At 34.4% G+C, this 23443-nt stretch overlaps 2 protein-coding genes across 3 annotated transcripts; one reads left to right on the plus strand and one right to left on the minus strand.

Moving 5' to 3' along the window:
• Nucleotides 1–3058: 3058 nt before the first annotated feature.
• Nucleotides 3059–4216, minus strand: DENR (density-regulated protein). The gene is made up of 3 exons (XM_065368409.1): nucleotides 4057–4216; nucleotides 3640–3899; nucleotides 3059–3548 (listed from the first exon to the last, which is right to left on the minus strand). Exons 2-3 carry the CDS (start codon nucleotides 3890–3892, stop codon nucleotides 3256–3258), a joined length of 546 nt encoding a protein of 181 aa, XP_065224481.1. The 5' UTR covers nucleotides 3893–3899; nucleotides 4057–4216; the 3' UTR covers nucleotides 3059–3255.
• Nucleotides 4217–4549: 333 nt separating this feature from the next.
• Nucleotides 4550–6435, plus strand: LOC135848476 (uncharacterized). Of its 2 annotated transcripts, none has more exons than XM_065368398.1 (3): nucleotides 4550–4825; nucleotides 4943–5504; nucleotides 5585–6435. In XM_065368398.1, the coding sequence occupies exons 2-3, from the start codon at nucleotides 5275–5277 to the stop codon at nucleotides 5985–5987; spliced, it is 633 nt and encodes a 210-aa protein (XP_065224470.1). In that variant the 5' UTR covers nucleotides 4550–4825; nucleotides 4943–5274; the 3' UTR covers nucleotides 5988–6435. The 2 variants fall into 2 exon arrangements, with proteins under 2 accessions (XP_065224470.1, XP_065224463.1); XM_065368391.1 differs by having other exon boundaries at nucleotides 4550–4734.
• The last annotated feature ends 17008 nt before the right edge of the window (nucleotides 6436–23443 follow it).

A 23443-nucleotide genomic window follows, 5' to 3' on the forward strand; every position in this document is an offset into this window, starting at 1 on the left:
TCAACTTTTTCTCATTTTTGAAGATTTTTTTTTTTTTTTGAATTTTTGTGTGTTTTTGGGAGGGGTTATCAGTTTCAGTGTAGTGAAAGTATTGAAAAAGTAGTGAATTTAGTAAAAAAAAAAAAAAAAAAAAAAGGGTAGGTTATAGTGAAAAAAAATGAAAAAATCCATGTAATGCGTTCATTTGTATTTTTTTTATTTATAATTTTGATTGAAATTGGAAAATATTTTACATATAAATTTTCTTCCAATTTCAATTTTTTTCATTGAAAATTTTCCTGTGAAAAAGCTGACTTTGAACCTTTTGTGTTTGGGGGAGGGGGGGGTTTAGTTGGTATTTCGGTATTTTCAATTTTTTTTTTCTTTTTGGATTTGGCTCTTCCAGTTTTTTTTTGCATTTTTGTAGAAATTTAACTGAAAATTTGAAGTTTTTTCTTACCAAATTTTTTCAAAAAATTGCTTTTTTACATTAAAAAAGTCAAAAATTGCTCACAAATCTCACTTTTTTGATAAAAAAAATACGCTGAAAAGTTTCATTTTTTTGCCAAAAACTATTGAAAATTCCAAAAAAATCTCAATTTTTTCCAAAAGTAAAAAGTTGCTTAAAAGTTTCCTTTTTTGCCAAAATTGTCATAATGTTGCTTTCATGTGAGAAATTGAAAATTTTTTTCATTTTCATGTTGAAGATTGCCTATAAAAGTCGTGCTAATTATTACCAAAATGTTACAAAATAGTTAACTTTTCGGGTAAAAATTTGTAGAAATTATCACTTTTTGTCAGTAATCGTCAAAAAGTACTTTTTTTTTTAGCTTTTTAAACAAAATATGGTTTTTTTCATTAGCTATACTTTTTTATCACTTTTTCGAACTTTGGTGATTACTAAAGTTACTTTTTTTAAAAAAAATATACAAAATTACTCATACAAAAACAGATTTCCCAACAATTATAAAAATGGCTAAAAATTGATGAAAGTAAAGTGAAATTTAGCCAAATTTTATTCAAGTACATACCTATTATGAAAAATGAAAATACTTTAAAATGGCTAAAAGTTAATGAAACGTTATTTGATTTGATCGAAACCATGAAAAACGTCATGTAAAAAAACTTGGCTAAAATCGCCAAAAACTGGTAACAATTTTAGTGAAATTGAGCGAATCACAAGTAACGAAAGTTGCTCAGAAATTTGTTTTAGCGCTATGAAAAAATGTTTGTAAATAACTGAAAATTGAAGAAATATGTTAAAATTGAAACAAAATAACAAATTGCTACAAATTCTGAAAACTTGATCAAATAATAATATTGAAATTGAATGAAATTTTGTCAAAAGTACATAAAATTTTGGCAAAATATAGCCTAAAATTCCTGAAACTTGTAATGAAAAATTGATAGAAATTCCTGAAAAAATTGACCACTTGTTGATGAAGTTGATTGAAATTTACCAAAAAATATTGCAAAAAAACAGCTATGAAATTGGCAATAAAATCGAAGGAATTTGTTCAAACATCATAAAAACGTTTGAAATGACCTGAAAATTGAGGAAACGTGAGGGAGGGAGGGGGTAGAAAAATTGTAGGTGGAAAAATTTTGATATTGAAAATCATCCTGACTGTGTAGCTTCAAAAAAGTCTTAGAATAATCCCTGCCTTTAATTTATGCAGATCAAATTTTATAGTTATTAATTTGAGAAAAATAGAATAAAATTACTACTCGGTTTACTCCAAATCACATTGATCGATCTTTCACAGTTACCTACTAATATTGAAACCAGATTTGAGAAATTGACAAACGAATTTTTAAACATGTAGGCAAATGAAATCGAATAATTTGTATTTCTTCAGCTGTATCGAGGCCTACTTTCCAGCACTGGTGAAAAGTTTTGCCTTTTGTCGGCCTAAAATTCTTTGATAAAAGTAAAGATAAGATACATTCCAGATTTAAAAACTGGCTAGATGCTACTTGCATTGACCAATAGAGATGAAACTATAATTAGCTGTATAAAGAACTGCATTCTCAAAATTATTGTCGAACCAAAATTCGAAACTGCTGCGATTATACGTATCAATATTTTAATCCAAAACATCTTCTGCTAAAAGTGTACAGAACTAACATTCGCATTTGTCAAACTATTTTTCTATTTCTTCCTTGGCTATCGAATAAAATCATTAGATATAAATATCTGCCTAGGGGAGAATTACTTATCTACCTGTACCTACTTTCATAATGATTTTTTTTTCTTTTTTGAAAAATTAATTTGGAACATAATTAACAGAAAATTGTTTCGATTGTTTCTTGGTGAAAGCTGAAAAAGAGATGGTTTCGTTAAAAACGTTGAAGCTAAAATTTATGTTACAGTTGAAAGAGAAATACAGAATTGAAATTACTCGTATGTACATTTAGCTTACTTGAAGACTGATCTAGTAAAATACCTAATAGATAAATACAAGTATTTTTTTTTTTAGTCCTTGCAGAAGAGAAAAAATTTTGTTTAAAAGAATGTAATTAATTCTCGATTTTGATAAAAATTTGATTTCAAGATCACATTTAATATATCTCGAACTCGATGCATATTATTGTATTCATGATATGAAATATTCATCTTTGATTTTCCTTCACTTGGAGTGCAAGTATTTTACTGATAAATGATCAGAATACTTCTACAGGGATTTGGACTGAAATTAGAGATGATAATTTTTATTCCGATCTGATGAAACTAATTTTTTAATCAGTTTATATCGAACAATAAGAATACTTAATGAAATGAGTTAGAAGGTTGAAAAGTCAAGACCACAAAGTATCCTTAACAAAGAACAAAAATTCTACCAAATCTGTATCTTGTAAACAGGCCACTTTGCATCATTATTCATTAACCTAAACATTAACAGATAATTATACTGAAATTCTTCGTAGGATTATTTTTACCAATATTTCGAACGATGTAAGGATTCTTGCAATTCTGAAAATTGAAATTAACATCCCTCCAAGTCACATATCCACAAATTAAGATTTAGAATAAATTCTTACTCTCAGAATCAACCAAAGCCAACGAACAAAACTCGTATATCAATTCAGCCGAAAATTTATTGAAAAAAAAAAACATAAATAAGTTTTAAAACTTGTACAACTCAACAAAACTGTAGTTCACAATGTTGATCATTTTTTTTTACAAAAATATCAAAAAAAAAACACACGCGTTCGTTTAAATGATTCAGTAAGACGTAATAAAAAGAAAAACATATCACACAAATGGTATTTTTATTATCTTTTGAGATCACCTAAATCTTCGATAAAATCTTCGTCTATTTCGGGCCATTTCTCGGGTATAATTTCAAATAAATCGTCTTTAACGTCACCCTGTATAACAATTTCATCTTCGCCGACGACCGAAGACCCGCAGGCGAATTTAGTACCGAAAAATTTAGCCGCTACTTTTAGATCGATTCCGAACGAACTTAATCCGGTCACCACCGTCACCGATTTCTTCTTTCCTCTGGTCGCTCTCGAGACGCAGACTTGTTTCGGGCTTTCTTTTTTCTTCGTTTTTATCATACCTGAAATGAAAATTTCGCAGTTGTTTTTAGAACAATGTCGACAATCGATAATTATTGTGGAGATGAGATGAGAGTTGTTCGGTATACGGACCTTTTCCTCCTCGTTTCTGTCGTTTCTTCTCTTCGCTATTTTCATCGTCTACTGAACCGCCTGAAACGGTGACTAGTCTCTCGAATTCCGTTGGTAAATTCTGTTGCAACCATGCCTTACATTTATCGTATTCTGGGTAATATTCGCAGTATTCTAAAGGTAAGCTACAGTTACCGCAATATGTAACTTTGATAGGATATGTAACGCCGGGTTGTGGGCCGAAAGGTAACGCAGATGCTTTACTGTCGCCCATTTCTAAGCTGAAACGTGAAGAAAATTCGCGGTTAGTATTAGATTTATCGTTAGAATTTGCTCTCAAGTACAGTGATTTGAGCTGGAAAGATATGGAAATGTGTCACGAGTGAGAACTTGAAATACCGAAGAAAATACATGAATAAAGTGACAGATGAGACTTACTTTGAAAGGAAATTAAACGGTAAGGCTTCTGCTGCGAGTTAGAGTATTAATAATGTATAAATATTATACAATTTACAGATTTTTTTAGAGTTGAATAGTTGAAAAAAATTGTTCTTATCATTATCAACGTTCAACAAAAAAAAAAGAAAAAAAAATTCGACATGAATGCGTTAGCCAGCGAACCCAGTTTAACCAAAACTAACTCGAAGAATGAATAATCTCTTCGGGCAATCGTTGAAAAAAGTAATTCATCGTTTTAATGCAATTTTCCGAATTATTTTTCATTATTAATTTGAAATAACGTTTAAAATAACCATTTTCTATTTTACTTTGACATTTGTACGAAGGTACGAAGAAAAATCTTTCATTTTAGTTTGAAAATTTTCGCCGTTGATTATGGCAACACTGTTTTGAATAGAATTCAACTCGAGGCGATTCACACTGGACGCGAAAAATGCAATGTGAAACATTCGTCGCCCTTCCCCCTCCGTTCAATAAAACTTCAAAAGCTCAGAACTTGTTTTGTTTCTCTATTTCGTTTGATAAAAAATTTATCATTCATTATTTTGTGTGGTTTGATGTTTGATTCGAAGTTTTAAAAGTTGTACTTTGTACCATAAGATAGTGAATTTTGTGTTTCAAGTTTTCATCGAGTGTAACTGCTGTGATCGTATTCAGGTAAGATCATTGAAATAATTTCCTGTTATTTTGTGAGAACTCAATATCCAAACTACAACTTACTCTACTTTTGGAGTTTTCATCTCACCAAGTAAACTATTAATGATATTTATCGAGTATTTCTAGATCTAGAACGTAGAACATATTTATCGATAACCGTACCTCAGATAATTTCAGTTTCACTGATTTCAGTATTGTTATGTTGTAGAATTGAAGCTATTCAGCATTCGTCGCATTCGAGAGAAGGAAAGGAGTTACTCAATTGGCAAATGAACTAATCAACGCCTGGCGATTTATCATCTGTGTTAGATTAAAATCTGCACCTTGATTATTTCGAAGGAACGAAATGTTTCACTGTTACTACCATACTCGAGTGATCGTTCTAACGGATGCTTTGCATTGTTTCAAGTTCCAGCGTCAGTTCACCGAATGAACTTTTACAAAGGAGTAGAAAGATATAAACTGTTATATCAACTATTCTGAGCGTTTTGACGTTCTTCTCGATCGTTATCTATCAAAGTTACGAATAATTGATTAATAATGCTGAACCCTATCAGGAAATCTCGAAAAAAGAGTTCGTTCTTACAGAAGGCCTACGCTAGCCATCGGCGTCTACCAGGCGGTAGATATTTCGTGCCTGAAATTTCGTATAATAAGGAAGAAGTAGATTTCGAATACGTTATAAACCGTTTCAAAGAATATCTGCAAAGTCCCGAAGTCAATATTAAGTACAGTGATTACGCCCAACTGAGAACTACTCTGTATGATAAGTGAGTATTCATAGGTAATATCTGTTCGCAGTAATCTGTTGTAGATGAACGAGTTATCATATCGTGTGAGTTCATTTCAGGGTTAATGATGTTCAACGTCTTGGATTCGTTGCCCCCCAAGTAGAATGGTTAAACGATCCGTTTCCTTTCGCCAGCCCTAGCACGAGCACTAATGAAGAAATCGATTGGAAAAACGATTTGGTCGGTGAACCGAGAGAACGATTTATTCAAAATACGGATACCCTGCTTCGGTTTCTACTTCTACCTGCGAAGAGTTCGAGTACGAGTAGTACTTCGAACAGTTCGAACGTTCCTATAAAGGATATCGTATCGAAGAAACAACTACTTTTACTCGTATATCTTTGTTTTCATATTAGTGCCGATATTTACGTGTTTTGGTATAAGCCATCGAAGAGAAAAACGCGTCAACGAAAAATTACCTCGTTGCCGCCGATTTTCCCTAGTTCTTCGACGTCGATGTGAGGTTCATTTTGTTACTATCTGAATCTGAAACGTTTTATTCTGCATGTTTGGTTTGTTGGTTTTCGGTCAGGAGCCTAGAACGCGATGGTAAACTGTAATAATACATTATATTGTGTTATATTATTGTAAAGTGGTGATTTGGTATTTTAGTGAAATTATTTTGAATTGAAGTATTGAAAGATGGAAATGAGTTCGTTTGTTTTGCTTTGATTCGGACTCGGAGTATTCATCGTATATAAAATGATCACTAGAATATTGGAAAATATGATAATTGTGAATGGGATTAACTCATACGCCCATACGGTTTGATGTGTGAGGTCCTAGTCTTTGGACGAAATTGTTTATTTTGTTACTTCTATTGTAAGATTTAGAATTATCATGTTTGAAACATTTTTCCTTATTGGATTGTCCTTGTACATATTGTACATATTATATGATTTTTATGTTATTTTGGATCATTTTTTCTGAATATTTTAGATGCATAAAATAATCTTTGACTGAAATACCTATACTGATTACATGAAATTAAAATACAACAAAAGAATAAATAGAATACTTGAATTCGAGATAACTTGTCTTGTATTTGCTGCAGTGCTACCTTGACTTGAGAACTGTGATGGAATTCTATTTTTTAAATGAATAATTATTTTTTTTAAATGTAAATTCATACAACGAGTATTGTTATTGAATTTTGTCCCAAGAACTTTCTGTAATGAGTTACATCCGGTACCTAACTAAACTACCTTTGAAGATATTTTAGAAAATATCATTTCCTGTTTGTGAAATATTCAATTTCAATTTTCTCTTGTTTTCTGCTCATTTGGAGGTTTTTAATTTTCAAAGCTCTGTAAATCACCAAAAACTGATGAATCCAGTAAGAAAACGTTTAAAAACACTCAAAGGGTATAAAAATTCAAAAGAAGCATATGAATAAAAAAAATTTATGGAAAAGATTTGAAATAATATGTAGCTGTATTTAGTTGAAATTATAAGAGAGAAAGTTTAAAACATGCAGAGATGTAAAAACTGATTGAATAGGCTAAGAATAGGCCTACAAGTTTTGGTTAAAGGTTTTCTCAATATCAGTTCAGTTTAAGTTTCAGTTATACTTACACTTTATCAGTTTGATTTTTTTTCAGTTTCCAGTTTTTAGTTTTTGGTTTTTTCTACTTTCAATAATTTTCACAAATTTTTTTCGCAATTTTATGACATTTCAACACATTTTTAACATTTTTTTCAATTTTCATGCATTATGGCAAATTTTTCTGAATTTTCAGTACTTTTTAATAATTTTCCAAGATTTGAATGCTTTGTTTTAGCATCATTATAGTGAGTTTTTGACGCATACCTTTTCACACTTGTAAGTTGTATGTTTTTTACGAATTAATTTTTTCGAAAATACTTCATTAAAATAATTTTTTTTAAAGTATTTTGGATAGCAAATTTAATGAGCTAATCTTACGATTATACTGAGAAAAAATTACACTACCGCGATAATTTTATTAGAAATTACAACGAGAACAAAACGAACACCTTCTCATATAAATGCAAGTAAAATGTTTCAAACATCACCAAAAATTTAGCGTATGAAATCTTTAATACTCATTCAACCTGCAAATAAAAAGCAAAAGGCTAAAAGAATGCACTCAGTAAATTAAATTCATAAAATTTCAGTGATTCTAATGCATATTTGACAGTTTTTATATTTTTCAACCCAATGATACTTTTTTGTGTCTTAATATCGTTTTATTCAACACTTTTTCATTTTCATGCATTTTGCGTTTTTAGCAACTTTTACTGAAATTTTAGCAGTTTTTGGTAAACTGTGATTTTTAATGTTCTTTTGAACGTTTTTTCGTCACTTTAACCCGTTTTCAACCTGGGTATTTTTTTTCAGCGACTTTGATGTTTTTTTAAAAAAATGTTTTCTCATCATTTAACGCGTTTTCAACACTTTTTCTCGCATTTTGACTGAGGAAATTTTACTGAAATTTGTGTGGTTTTTTTTGTAAAAATTCAGTCATTTTATTGCTGTTTTGGGTATTTATCGCTTTCTGGTAATTTTTTAGTGATTTTAATGTGTTTTTTTTTTCAATTTTTTTTTGAGTGTTGCTGAAAATTAGTTTTGTGGAAAGGGGGCAATTTTGATTTTAATTTCAGCATTTTTTTGGTCATTTTCAGTGATTTTAAGCGTTTTATATCATACCCATTATGATATGAGACGTGTTGAACATTTTTTTTTGTGGATTTTAGGAATTTTTTACTGAAACTCTAAACCTACCTACATGAGTTTTGGGTAATTTTTTAATAATTTTAATGGATTTTTGAACGTTTTTGCATCATTTCAAAGCAAAAAACCAAAAAATTAGTGTTTTGCAACAACTTGAATTGGTTCGATGAAAATTGATTATTATAATGACAAAGTGAAAATTTTTCGCATTCTAAATAGTTACCTATTAATGTTGAAATTTTCTTTATTTTGCCTCAGGTTCAGGTTTGGTCTAGGCTCATTTCTCCGCCCTCCTCTATTTTTTTAAAAGCCATTTTTACCTCAAAAAAATCGTTTTTTTTCAAAATCTTAATGAGGTACATTTTTTTACTCCTTTGTGTGAATTTATTTCGACACTTGACTCATTTTTGAACATTTTTGACTTGTCTGGTTCTTATAATTCAAGATGTAGGTGTAGGTCAAGTCTCACTCTAGAGTATCAAGAAGGAGAGGGTGCAGGTGCCGCAGGGGTTAAAACTGTTGAAAAGTCAAGAAAAAACCAAATAAAAATCTGTTTTGTGCAAAACTCAAAAACCAAAAATAAAAAATATTCAATCAAAACCAATTAACTAAAAACTAAATATAAAAAATTTAAAATTTAAATCATCAAAATATGTGTAATGTTTCGACTTTTATGCATTAATTGATTAGTAGAAAAATGAATACAATAATTAATAATACTAATACTTAGGCTGCATAATGCGATAATTGGCAGAAAAAAAAACTTAAAACTGAAACCAAAAACCCAAAAAACCAAATAAAAGTACCAAAAACCGATTATCAGAAGGTGAAATCTGAACTGAAACCAAAAACCAAAAATCAATTTATTTCAGTTTTCAACCTTTGGTTGTAAGACCTATTGAAATATTTTCATGGGTAGAAAAGGTGAAGAGTCCTTTGATTTTTGTTTACCAAGATCGTATTCTCCCTTAGTAGCTTTTCCAGTGTATGAAATTTTCAAATAATGAAAAACCATCTCACTTTTTCTCCAAAATTTGAGCTTTTTTGGCAAAAAATTGCAAAATATCCCAACTTGAATTTTTTTGAAAAATTTGCGACAAAATAATGTCAATATCATCACTTTTTTGCCAATGGTTGCCAAAAATGCTCGCTTTTTGCTAAAATTGTCGAAATCTTTCTTTCAAACAAGAACAAAGTAGGGTGTAGGGATGAGGCTTGAGGCCCCAACCAGGACCAGGCCGAAATCCGAAAAAGCCCCGATCATTTCCCCAAAACCAGGGATGGAAAGCTAAAAGATGAAACTTTATAGCTTTAGCTATTGGCTCTTCAAATTAATGAAACTTTCTAATATGGCTAGCTTTTAGCTTCCAAAAATCATTGGCTTTTGACTTTCATTTTGCTTTTTGCTTTCAGCTCTTGGCTTTTAATATTTTCACACATTGCTACAAATTTTACAAATTACAATACAGAAAAGTACACCATGCATATTTTTGAAAAAGGAAAGAACATTTTTGGAAAATTTTCGGATTCGAACATCAAAACAAGAGCTTCTATCGTATTCTTTCAAAGGATTCATTTTTTAAAATGGAATCTTGTTCTTTGAAAATCACTTTTTGTAAACAGAAAAAAGAAAAATAAGGAGGAGGGATTTTTTGAAAATTCTTGCAATTTTTCATTCGCTAAACGAAAAGGTTTGAAATTTGACAAATTTTGAATTTTGAGTTACGAGTTTGGCAAATGGAGAATTTTGCAATATATTCAATTTTTTCAGAATTCCACAAAGAAAGGAAAAGTATAAAATTGAAAATCTGTGCAAAAATAATAAACAAGTTGAAAATGGAATTGTTAGAATATGCGAGAGAGAGACCAACGTAGATATATACGTACGAGAGAAAGAAGAATAGAACCACACCGTGGCATGGCCAACAAACGAGTAAAATATATTTCAACAAGATAAAGATAACACATACGAGAATACGTACATGAATAGGTACGAATAGATAGGTACACAGTACCTTGCACGTAATAACTAACACGCCACCTCGAGTTTGTGGCTTATGAACTTTTATGCTAAAATACTTCAATAAAATAATACATTACAACATATTTGAAACAATTTAAAACCAGTTAAAACATGATAAAATAATAACACAATTCGGGATAAAATTTACACAAATAGGTACATACGACAAGATAAAATTACAACGAGATAAATAAATTGGTAACAAATCAACGAATCAGTACATCAGATAAGATATTTCAATATACACCTAAATCGGATCTAAATTTAACAAATTTATTCTTATCTAAGGGTTTCGTAAAAGTATCAGCGATATTATCAATAGACGCCACCTCGCTAATTACAATTTCCTTTTTTTCAACGTAATCTACAACGAATCTCTTAGCAATATCAATATGCTTACTTTTACCCGTAAAATTACCATTGTTACCTAGTTGTCTTGCACCTAGATTATCTTCGTAGACTTTGATTTTTCCTATCCTATCACCAAGACCAAATTCGCTAATCAGCCACTTGACCCATACCACCTCCTGCACTGCATCCGCAAGTGCGTAATACTCGGCATGAGTTGAAGCACGTGTCACTGCTCCCTGCTTCAACGATTTCCAAGAGATAGGATTCCCAAATAGGCGAATAACAAACCCTGTGGTGGACTTTCGATCGCCTATATCTCCGGCGAAGTCCGAGTCTACAAAGACATCAAGTACCTCATCTTGTCGACGTGAATAATTCAAAGATAACGCTCGAGTATGATACAGATATGAAAGTACACGTAGAGCGTATTCAAAGTGCTCTTTGGTATAACCTGCTTGCATTCGACTAAGATAAGCAGTACAAAAAGCGATGTCAGGTCTTGTTGCTGCAGAGATGTACAATAATGCACCAATTAGATTTCTATAGGGCAAATCACAATCCGAATCAACCTGAGCAACCAATTTTAAACCTGTTTCCATCGGAGTATTGAAACGACCAAATAAAGAACCATTAACCCTGTACTTTTCTGCCAACTCTTCGATGTATGCACGTTGGCTCAATTTCATACTATTTGAATCTCTTGTTATCTCAATACCAAGATAATTTTTAACTTTGCCCATTACTTTCATCGAGAATTTAGCACACAACTTTGACTTTACGTATTCAATAAATTCGTCACTATCACCAGTTACCAGAAAATCATCAACGAAAATGACAAGAAAAACCACCTTTCCATCCTTTACCAAAATATACACGCATTTTTCCGTTTCAAAATTACGAAAGCCCAATGACTTGAGATATTCATCTAAATGTTGAAACCAACACCTAGGACTCTCTCTAAGACCATACAATGCCTTCCATAGCCTATACACTTTTTTTCCTTCTCGTTTTTTGAAACCTTTAGGCTGTTCAACGTAAACTTCACTTTTTACAGTACCATTGAGAAATGCACTATCAACATCTAACTGCTCAATTTCCCAGCCATTTATTTGAGCAAGCACCAGTACACTTTTCACTGCTGTCATACTAGCCACAGGCGAATACACACTCTCTTCTCCGTTTTCCTCTTGCTGATATCCCAATACCACCAACCTTGCCTTGTACTTACCATTCCACTTACGACTGTAAACCCACTTCACTCCTAAAGCTTTCTTTCCCTCAGGTAAATCAACCAACGACCAAGTCTCATTTTTCTCTATATTTTCCAACTCTCTCTCCATGGCTTCTTGCCACTTTTCCGAATTTTCATCACCAACAGCCTGTGAATAGGTCTGAGGTGCCCCTACTTCAATGAAATAGGCAACAGGCTCTCCATACCAATCTGGTTTTCTCTTTTCTCGTTGAGACCTTCTCAGCTCGGAATTCTCACTCTCTGATCTTTTTTTTGGCGTTTTTTCCCCAGAAACAGACAATTTAGGTACACTTTCTTCCTCCTCATCATCAGTATCAAGATAGACGATCCTACTTTTACTACTATCGATTATTTTCACATGACGACTTATTACAATTTCACCAGCAATTAAAACTCTATACCCAGTATCACCATACCCAACAACTGTACCTTGTACACCTTTTTTCGAAAATTTATCAACTCTTTTCTGGTCAGGTACACGGACAAAACAAGACGAACCATACAATACAACATTGCTGAGATCTGGCCTCCGACCATGTATTATCTCATAAGGAGTCACACTCAATTGAGAATTTGCCATTATTCGATTACCCAAATAAACAGACGTTTTGACAACCTCAGGCCAATATTTTCTATCCAAATTTGACTCATCAAACAGGCACATAGATCGATTCATAATAATCTGATTATATCTCTCAGCTACACCATTCAAAGCTTGAGTATATGGAGGTACCTTCTGAATTTTGAAACCTTTCTCCTTCGCAAAATAATAGAAATGCTTGTTGATATATTCCCTACCGTTATCACACCTCAGATACTTGATTTTCTTTCCAGTCAGAGTACACATAGCATTATAATAATGCTGAAAACACTGTAAAACTTCATCTTTCGACTTAATCGTATACACAGCAACATACTTGCTGAAATCATCTATAAATGTAACGAAATATCTCTGACCTAAGTATCCGAGGGTGCTGTGAGGACCACTGACATCTGTGTGAACAATTTCCATAACTTGACGAGCTCGAAACCTACAATTTTTTTTTAAAAGGCAATTTTTTCAATTTATTTCTGTCACAGATATCACAGTTTACGTAATCGCTAGGAATTTCATCAGGAAGACCATCACCAGCTTGCTCCCTACACAAAGTTCGTAAATCAAAGAAATTAACATGCCCAAGTGCTCTATGCCAAAATTTCCTATCTTTTTCCACAGACGCAACATTTACACAACTATCCAAATCAGAAAAATAATCACACTCGATTTCGTAAAGTTTCCCTGATTTCCGACCAATAGCAACCATCTCGCCATTCTCATCCGTAATTTCCACTTTTCCTTGACCAGTCAAACAAAAATACCCAGCATCATCGAGTTTACCAGAACTAAGGAGATTATAAGGCACTTCTTCAACAAGCAGAACATTTTTCACTGTGCATGGCACTACTTCGGAACCTACTCTAAATTCGACATTAATTGTGCCTATCATTTTGGCACTCAACGGATATTCGTCACCCATTTTTACATTGATAGGTGTTTTTAATTCAATGTATTTTGAAAAGTACTTTTTATCATTAACAAGGTGATCCGTACACCCACTATCCAAGAGCCATTTCATTTGGCCAGTTGAACTAGAATTTACGACACAAGAATTATTAGACACATCATGAGGCCCTACCTCAACCAAAAACGTTCTAGGTTCCCTTCTACGATTATTTCCACCATTATTATCGTAATTATTCCTACTATTATCATTATTTCTACCATTATCATAATTTCTACCATTATTACTATTATCAAAATTTCTACCACGATAATTATTACTTCTACCCCTCCGATTGTTACCTCGATTAGAATTACTCCTCTGCCAACAATCTTTCTTTAAATGACCAGGTTTATGACAATAATAACAAACACGATTACCGGATTGACTAGAGTGATTCGATTGATGAGATCTGCCTCTTTGAGCTTTAAACACCTCGGCACCTTCTACTCTTTCTTCAACTTCTGATTTGGCCGCAGATATAGACGACACTGGTGTACTTGATTTTTCTTTTGGCTCATTGGTAAGTAACTTTGCGCCGTGCGTGATAAACTTGGATTGGACATATGACAACTTCGATTTTCCCTCTGGTAAAACATCAACGATATCCGAAATATGGCCCATCGAATCTGGTAACTTTAATATAAAGCTATGGAGCTTTGACTTTTCGTCCATAGGTTTACCAGCATCTCGGATTTTATTTACAGCCGTATTGAACTTGGCAACGAAATCGTTGGGAGTTTCTTTTTCCGGGCAAAATTGTAACATATTTAGCTCATGGACAGCTAGGATCTGAAGAGCATCATTTTGCTGCTGATAAACTTCATCTAATCTGGTTATCATACCAAACGCAGTTGACTCGTTCGAAATTAGCTCTAGTAGATTATCTGACAAAAACCTTACGATAAAATTTCTCGCCTTTAAGTCCGCCTTCTTATCGTCCGCCGAAGTAGGAGCCTCAGTGAGCCATTTTTGCAACTCTTTTTCCTCAAGAAACAGCTCCAAACGAAAACGCCAGGCAGAATATCCAATGCCATCGAAAAGAGGAACCGGTGATCTGTCGTTTGACTGAGACATATCGCGACACACAGTAATACCAATACGTAAATCGCGTAAAACGAGTTCAAACTTACAAAAAGCTCATATTAAAACTGCAAAAATTCACAAAATACTCGCCAAAACCGCGAAAAGTTCAAAAAGTTGCACTTTAAAACAAGTTAACGCTCGCTACCATGTTAGAATATGCGAGAGAGAGACCAACGTAGATATATACGTACGAGAGAAAGAAGAATAGAACCACACCGTGGCATGGCCAACAAACGAGTAAAATATATTTCAACAAGATAAAGATAACACATACGAGAATACGTACATGAATAGGTACGAATAGATAGGTACACAGTACCTTGCACGTAATAACTAACAGGAATAAATGAACAGGGTTGGCATCAAAATGAGAGAAATATCTAAAAAAAAAATATTAATGAATACTAACTTATAGAAAAAAAATTCAGAATTAAAATGATTTGTTTCTAATAATAAGCAAAAAAAAAGACAAACTTGAAAAAACCAAAATAAATGTTTAGAAAATGAATAAAAAACAAAAATTATTTTTGGATGGCAAATGCCAAATGGCTATAAATAATATAATTACAAGTATACGTAAAAAATCAATGCAAAAAACTGAAACTGAAACCAAACCAGATAAACATGCAAAAAAAAAGGTAAAAAGCTGAAAAAATGAAGCTTTTGGCTATAGCTTTTAGCTTTCAAAAATCCCAAACTTCCTTTGGCTTTCAGCTTTTAGCTTTTAGCTTTTAGCTTTCGGCTAGCTTTCCAGCAGGGATTATTTTAAGAATTTTTTGGAGCCACACAAACACAACCAAGATAATTTTCAGTATCAATATTCCCCCTTATTTTTCCAACTCTTCCTGATTTTCCATCACCCCCCCCCCGCCCCCCGCCAGGCAATGTTTGTCCAAATCCAAACCTTTCTATTCTGTTTTTCTGATTTCGACATTTTTCAAATTTAATCATAGGTTTTTTAAAAATGGGAACAGTATAGAAAATAACAAAATTGGCCCGAGCAAAGCGAGGGCGAAAAAATTTAAAAAATTTGTAGTTCGAAAAGTAGAACAATATCAATTTTAATGTGAGAATTCAGTTTTTCCGATCTGAACTTTTAAAAAATTTCATCGATAGTTTCTTGAAATTTGAAGTGTGAAGAAGAGAATCAAATTGGCCCGAGCGAAGCGAGTGTAAAAGCTTTTTGAAACTCGCAGTTTCAAGAAGCAAAACAGCAATAATTTTGATTTGAAAAGTCAGTTTTTCCAGTTTCCATCCCTGCCCAAAACCTTAAAAACTGTAACCTTCAAAGCCCTGGCCCAAAACCCGGAACCTTTTCCCCTGAAAATCAAGCCCCAATCGTGAGACTCGAAACCTGAACCATGATCAGGGCTTTTCGGAGCTTTTCAAGGCTTGGTACTAGCGTTTTTTGTTTTTTTTTTTTTGGTGCATATTCAGTAGGTAGTACAATAATACACATCGTTCATTAGAAAATTATACTTAAAAAATTTGGACAATTATTAAAAATTCCAAAAAATTTTAATTCTGATTTTTTTAAAAAAGAACTGTTGGATTTGAATATTTTGAAAAAAGCTAAAGCATACGCTGGTTTGTGTCAACTGCCAAAGTTGTAGAAATAGAAAAACGTATTTTTAAAAAAAAGTGTTTTGTTTCAAAACAGTTAAAATTGAAGTTCTTTGCCAGTCTGCTAGCAAATTACGCAAAAAATATCCAGAAATTCGGAATCTGCCCTCAAAATGTTTTTTTTTTCAACAGAAATTAGAAAATCAAATCTGATTTTAGATTTTACGTTACTCTTCTTTAAAATTGCAATTTCAAGCTCTGGACACTGAGCCCTGAAACCCAAACCCAAAATTTCTCGGCTCCAATCCAAGCCCAAGACCTAATAAATTTTTGATTGAAAACCCAAGCTCAGAAAAGCAGAAGAATCATGAATCACACATTTTTCCCAAAAATTGAGTACCCAATAGTTGAGCCTGTTTCTTTTCTATTTGCCAAAAATTACTAAAAAGTTAAAAAATAAATTTAAGCCCAACTTTTTTGACAACAAATTGCAAACAAATTATCAATTTTACGATTTATCACCTTTTGGCTTTTTTGCTAATAAAATAAAATTGTCAGCTTTCCTTTTATTTAAATAACGTTACCTTAATGCCAAATCCGAGTATGTCCATACAAAAAAAGGACGATTTTACGCATCACTGATAAGGCTCGGATATGCTCGGAAGGGTTCGTTGAGTTCTGATTGAACATCGGTCAGCTTCGTGCATCTTTGGTGGTGCATTTTAACTGTACTCCGATGCAAATTTTTCAATTCAGGGCTTCCCAGAGCCTTATCACTTTATCAGTGACGCAAAACTGAAAACGATAAGTCGATATTACCCTTCGACGAATGCGTTCGGTAATTACCTGAAAAGAAAAATAATAACGCACGTAGAAATAGGACTAGTTTAAAGAAATAGATTTAATTGGAGTAAGGTAAATGCGGGTAGATATATGTGACGTTTTTACGACTTTTCAACGCGTTCCCACGTTATATAATTAGAGATTTATATGCACGTAGATGCAGCAGAGCAATAATGCACTTGGCTTTTAATTTATTCACACGCTTCTTTTCCCCCAATTTCACCTGCTTAAAAATACGTCGACTCTAGCTACGATCATATAGAAATACGATGGTTAAGTTAGTCTTAGTATATTCGTTAAGATGTAACGTTCTCCGTCAATATATGGTACGTTATATACGTGTAGTATGCTTCTGTTCGTGTTGAGTAATTCTCAGTATTTTCGATCAACGAATTAAATACGACAAATCCGATTTTCGACCTCTACGAATACGAAAACGTTAACATGGTAGCCTAGAGCTTGGTTTATTTCGCGAATCGGATTTTTTAACGTGTCGAAACGTGGTTGCGCGATCAAAATCGGCGCAATTCGGTGTCAAATGTGTGTACGCGAATTCTAATATTTTTCTACGAAGTCCAGCGACGTTTAGCTGGCGACGACGCAATTTTCGACGACGTTTATGTCGGAAATAGCAACGAGTTTTGCGGTGACGAAGTTTTCGGCGACGTTTATGCCGAATTCGACGAAGTGCTGTTAGGCAACGAGGTTTTTAGCGACGTTTATGCTAAAAACGACGAATGACCAGGACGAGAAAAACTGCCAAAACAAAAAACGAAGACCAACATATGCCTGAAACAAACGGAGTATTAGAAGACGACGAAGTAAAACCTACGACTAACGAAGACGACGAAAACGAATACGAGATGAGTCAAACGAGTAACGTACCTGTTGATAAATTTGATGGCACTCAATTTAAAGTGTGGAAGCGCCGTGTGATGTTAAAATTATCGGTGATGAAGTTGAAATTTACGCTGGAAAGTGCGACGTCCGGCACTGAACAGCAACGTGATAGAGCTTTAGATGTTCTATTGACCCATTGTACTTCGAGGGTCGTTGAGCTCATAGAAGGAAAAACTCCTTACGATTTTATGACGAATTTGGAAAAACGATATCAGAAAAAGAGTAAAGCTGAAAGGTCAGCTATTATGACAAAATTGGCAAATACAAAAATTATCAACTTCCGAAAAGCAGACGATTATTGCGACGAAATTCAGAAGTTAGTGAACGAGTTGGGCGACGACGAAGACGACGAATCAACCTGGTTATTAAACGGTTTGCCAAAAGGTATGGACCATGTCAAAGCTGCGGCGAAAGCGGCCGTGCTGATCAATAATAGTTCCGAGGGTACCAGAGATTTAATCATCGACATGTATACGCCATCAACGAATCCAACAACGAAGGGGTCAGCGTTCGCATCCATGGGTCCATCGACGTCAAAGGCATGTTTTACGTGTAACAAAGTTGGACATATTGCAAGGTTCTGTAGAAATAATACGAATACAAATCATGTTAATAATTCTGGTAACGCTAATGGTAGTTATGTGCGTAATAATAACGGTAATTTTAATGGTAACAATAGGCCTCATTATAATAATAGTAATCAGGGTAATGGTAATTATCAACGTAATTTGACTCATTCGAATAATTCAGGCAACGCTAATTCTGAAATGAAAAACGAGGTTCCAAAATGTTTTAGGTGTAATCAAGTAGGGCACATAGGTAGAAATTGTTCAAAATACGGGGATCATATTTCCAATAACTTACGTAAACCTAAACAAACGAATAATTCGACGGCATTGATGGCGGGAGCATATGAAGAGAAATTTTGTAAAAATGATAGGATTGAGTTTGTTTTGGATTCGGGGTCAACGAACCATTTTATTCGCGACGAGTCGTATTTTGAATTTTCGAAGGTAGCGAACGAATCGATTAGGTCAGTGAAGGAAGGCGCAACAGTTGGTGTTGAGAAAGTAGGAACGGTTTGCCTACTTGACGAGAAAAATAGATTGTACACTATGAGTGATGTTAAGTACTCACCTGACTTTACTGAAAATCTGCTCTCAGTGAAACGTTTACGTCAGAACGGTTGCAGCGTGATTTTTGAGAAAACGGTACGAATTATGGGTCCAAATGGAGAGTGTATAGCTGTAGCTAGGGAAAATTCTTCAGGTTTATTTACTGTGAGTTTTCGAGTGAATAAATGCGTAAGTTCGGAGATTGCGTGTTTAACGAGTGATGACGAAAAGGTGCTATGGCATAGAAGAATGGGACACGCGTCAAGTGATTTGTTAGGAAAAATCGACGGTATTCCCTCCGACTCGAATATAAATGTCACGACGTGCACGGTATGTGCAGAATCGAAGCAATGCAGAAATGCTTGCTGTGATGAACGGTATAAGGCAAAACGAGTTCTAGAACTAGTTCACATGGACACGATAGGTCCATTACCTCCGAGTATTGACCATAAAAGTTATGTACTCACAATGTTAGACGATTATACGCATTACGCAGTGAACTTTGTCTTGGAGAATAGATCTGAAGTTGGAGATTGTGTTGAAACGTTTGTCAAAAGAGCGAGAGCAAAATTTGGTAAATTGGTTCACAAGTTGAGATGTGACAACGCTCTTGAGTTCGTACAGGGAAAGACGAGACGGGTTTGTACTGAGTATGGCATCGTTCAGCAACCTGCTGAAGCGTATGTGCATACTCATAATGGTAAAATCGAACGGTATAATAGGACTCTGATGGAGAAAGCTAGGGCTTTATTATTTGAATCGAAAATGCCAACGAAGTATTGGTCGTACGCTGTATACGCTGCGACTGATCTTATTAATTGGTTGCCTAGTAGTGCAATTGATTATCAAACGCCTTTTGAACGGTGGAATCAGCGTAAGCCGAGTTACAAGTACATCAGGGTGTTTGGTTCGCTCGCCAACACTCTGATACCCTACGAAAAACGAAAAAAATTAGACAAAAAGTCTCAACGGTTAGTAGTGGTTGGTTTTACAGAAACTGGTTATCAGTTAATGAACGTAGAAACGAACGAAGTGGATAATTATACTCACGTGAAGGTTGATGAATCGCTAGTATACGGTGACGTTGTTGAATTTATTGAGGTTGACGAGAGATTTTTAGAAACTGAGCAGGAACCTGAGTTTGCATTGACAGCTAATGGTAAGAGCGAACTGACATATGAGGATGTTGTGTCAAGTAACGAGAGCGATGAGTGGAAGGAGGCAATGTACGAAGAACTTTCAAATTTGGAACGCATGAATACGTACGAAGTTGTTCAAAGACCTGTAAAAGAAAAAGTGTTAGGTTTAAAATGGGTTTTTCGTAAAAAGTCAGATGGAAAGTATAAGGCGAGAATAGTGGTTCTGGGGTACATGGAGACCAAGAACTATGGGCCAGAGGAGGTATACGCGCCTGTTACGCGAGCAGAATTTGTCAAGGTGTTGACAGCGTTAGCAGCGAAATTCGGATGGCAAATACGCCATGCTGATATTACGGGAGCTTTCCTTTATGGAAAACTCAAGACGAAAATTTATGTAAGTTTACCGAAAGGTGTAAAGTACGAAGGTAATATTATGGATCCGGTGTGGTTACTTCTACGGTCACTTTATGGTTTAAGACGTTCACCAGTGACCTGGTACGACGAGTTGCGTTTAATTTTGCTGAGATCAAAACTAATAGTGACAGATTTTGACTCGACTATATTTGTGTGTAAGGACGATCCTCTTAGATGTGTAGTCACTATCTACGTAGACGATATTTTTATCACCGGTTACGACAACGTTTTAATTGAGGAAATTGTGGATTTGCTCAAAAGTAATTTTGAAACGAAGGACTTAGGTCAGGTTGAAAGGTTTTTAGGAGTTACATTTACGAGATTCGAAGATGTTATTATGCTAGATCAAACGATGTATATTAGGGAATTACTTACTCGGTTCCATTTAAACGATGCAAATCCAGCTCCGATGCCAATGGAAAACGATCCGGCTATCTCGAAGGATGAGGTTGATCTCTCTCTCAAAACAGCTTGTAGAGAAATGATTGGTTGTTTGTCATATATTGCTACGTGGACTAGGCCAGATATTTCACACTCAGTGAATTATCTGTCTAGATTCCAATCCAAACCTACGAAAGCGTTGAACGAGGCATGTAAACGAGTACTAAAATATTTAAAAGGTACTGCTGAAAGGCAGCTGGCTTTCTATTCAAATGACGAAAATTTACTTACGGCATACTGTGACAGCGACTTTGCAGGTGACTTGATAGATAGGAAATCAACGAGTGGCTTTATTGCCTTTATATTTGGAAACGCGGTTTATTGGAAGAGCCGCAAACAGAAATGTATCACGACAAGCTCAGCGGAGGCAGAATATGTCTCACTTAGCGACGGTGTAACTGAAATTAGGGGATTTAGAAATTTCCTTTCGATTTTGGGTTTTTATCTACCAACAACCACGATATACTGCGATAGCACCTCAGCTATCGCTATTGCAACGACGAGCGAGACGAAAAGGACTCGGCATGTTGACCTATCCTTTCACAATACGAGAGAAGCAATCAAGAAAAACAAAATTGGTTTAATTAAAGTTGAATCAAACAAAAACTACGCAGATATGTTCACGAAATCGTTGTCAAAAATGAAAATAGAAGCACTAGTAGCTAGCATTCTAGAATGAGTCTTGTAGGCGTTACGGTTAGTTAGTTTTACGTTATAGAGTCGACATAATTAGTTATTGAGTTATTGGTAAAGGTTTATATTTTTATACTTACGATTTAATTTACGTTTTAATGGTGCTGATTTGATGCTTTTATTCTTAAGCAAAATTTACGAAATGTTCAGTTTTGGTTTTAGTGTTTACGTTTTTTAACTTAGGAAGTTTGGCTTCTACGATGGTAATTTTACATTGTAAAATTAAGGAGGGGTGAAAACGATAAGTCGATATTACCCTTCGACGAATGCGTTCGGTAATTACCTGAAAAGAAAAATAATAACGCACGTAGAAATAGGACTAGTTTAAAGAAATAGATTTAATTGGAGTAAGGTAAATGCGGGTAGATATATGTGACGTTTTTACGACTTTTCAACGCGTTCCCACGTTATATAATTAGAGATTTATATGCACGTAGATGCAGCAGAGCAATAATGCACTTGGCTTTTAATTTATTCACACGCTTCTTTTCCCCCAATTTCACCTGCTTAAAAATACGTCGACTCTAGCTACGATCATATAGAAATACGATGGTTAAGTTAGTCTTAGTATATTCGTTAAGATGTAACGTTCTCCGTCAATATATGGTACGTTATATACGTGTAGTATGCTTCTGTTCGTGTTGAGTAATTCTCAGTATTTTCGATCAACGAATTAAATACGACAAATCCGATTTTCGACCTCTACGAATACGAAAACGTTAACATGGTAGCCTAGAGCTTGGTTTATTTCGCGAATCGGATTTTTTAACGTGTCGAAACGTGGTTGCGCGATCAAAATCGGCGCAATTCGGTGTCAAATGTGTGTACGCGAATTCTAATATTTTTCTACGAAGTCCAGCGACGTTTAGCTGGCGACGACGCAATTTTCGACGACGTTTATGTCGGAAATAGCAACGAGTTTTGCGGTGACGAAGTTTTCGGCGACGTTTATGCCGAATTCGACGAAGTGCTGTTAGGCAACGAGGTTTTTAGCGACGTTTATGCTAAAAACGACGAATGACCAGGACGAGAAAAACTGCCAAAACAAAAAACGAAGACCAACATATGCCTGAAACAAACGGAGTATTAGAAGACGACGAAGTAAAACCTACGACTAACGAAGACGACGAAAACGAATACGAGATGAGTCAAACGAGTAACGTACCTGTTGATAAATTTGATGGCACTCAATTTAAAGTGTGGAAGCGCCGTGTGATGTTAAAATTATCGGTGATGAAGTTGAAATTTACGCTGGAAAGTGCGACGTCCGGCACTGAACAGCAACGTGATAGAGCTTTAGATGTTCTATTGACCCATTGTACTTCGAGGGTCGTTGAGCTCATAGAAGGAAAAACTCCTTACGATTTTATGACGAATTTGGAAAAACGATATCAGAAAAAGAGTAAAGCTGAAAGGTCAGCTATTATGACAAAATTGGCAAATACAAAAATTATCAACTTCCGAAAAGCAGACGATTATTGCGACGAAATTCAGAAGTTAGTGAACGAGTTGGGCGACGACGAAGACGACGAATCAACCTGGTTATTAAACGGTTTGCCAAAAGGTATGGACCATGTCAAAGCTGCGGCGAAAGCGGCCTTGCTGATCAATAATAGTTCCGAGGGTACCAGAGATTTAATCATCGACATGTATACGCCATCAACGAATCCAACAACGAAGGGGTCAGCGTTCGCATCCATGGGTCCATCGACGTCAAAGGCATGTTTTACGTGTAACAAAGTTGGACATATTGCAAGGTTCTGTAGAAATAATACGAATACAAATCATGTTAATAATTCTGGTAACGCTAATGGTAGTTATGTGCGTAATAATAACGGTAATTTTAATGGTAACAATAGGCCTCA

This window comes from Planococcus citri, chromosome 1 (genome assembly GCF_950023065.1).
Source record: "Planococcus citri chromosome 1, ihPlaCitr1.1, whole genome shotgun sequence".
Lineage (NCBI taxonomy): Eukaryota > Metazoa > Arthropoda > Insecta > Hemiptera > Pseudococcidae > Planococcus > Planococcus citri.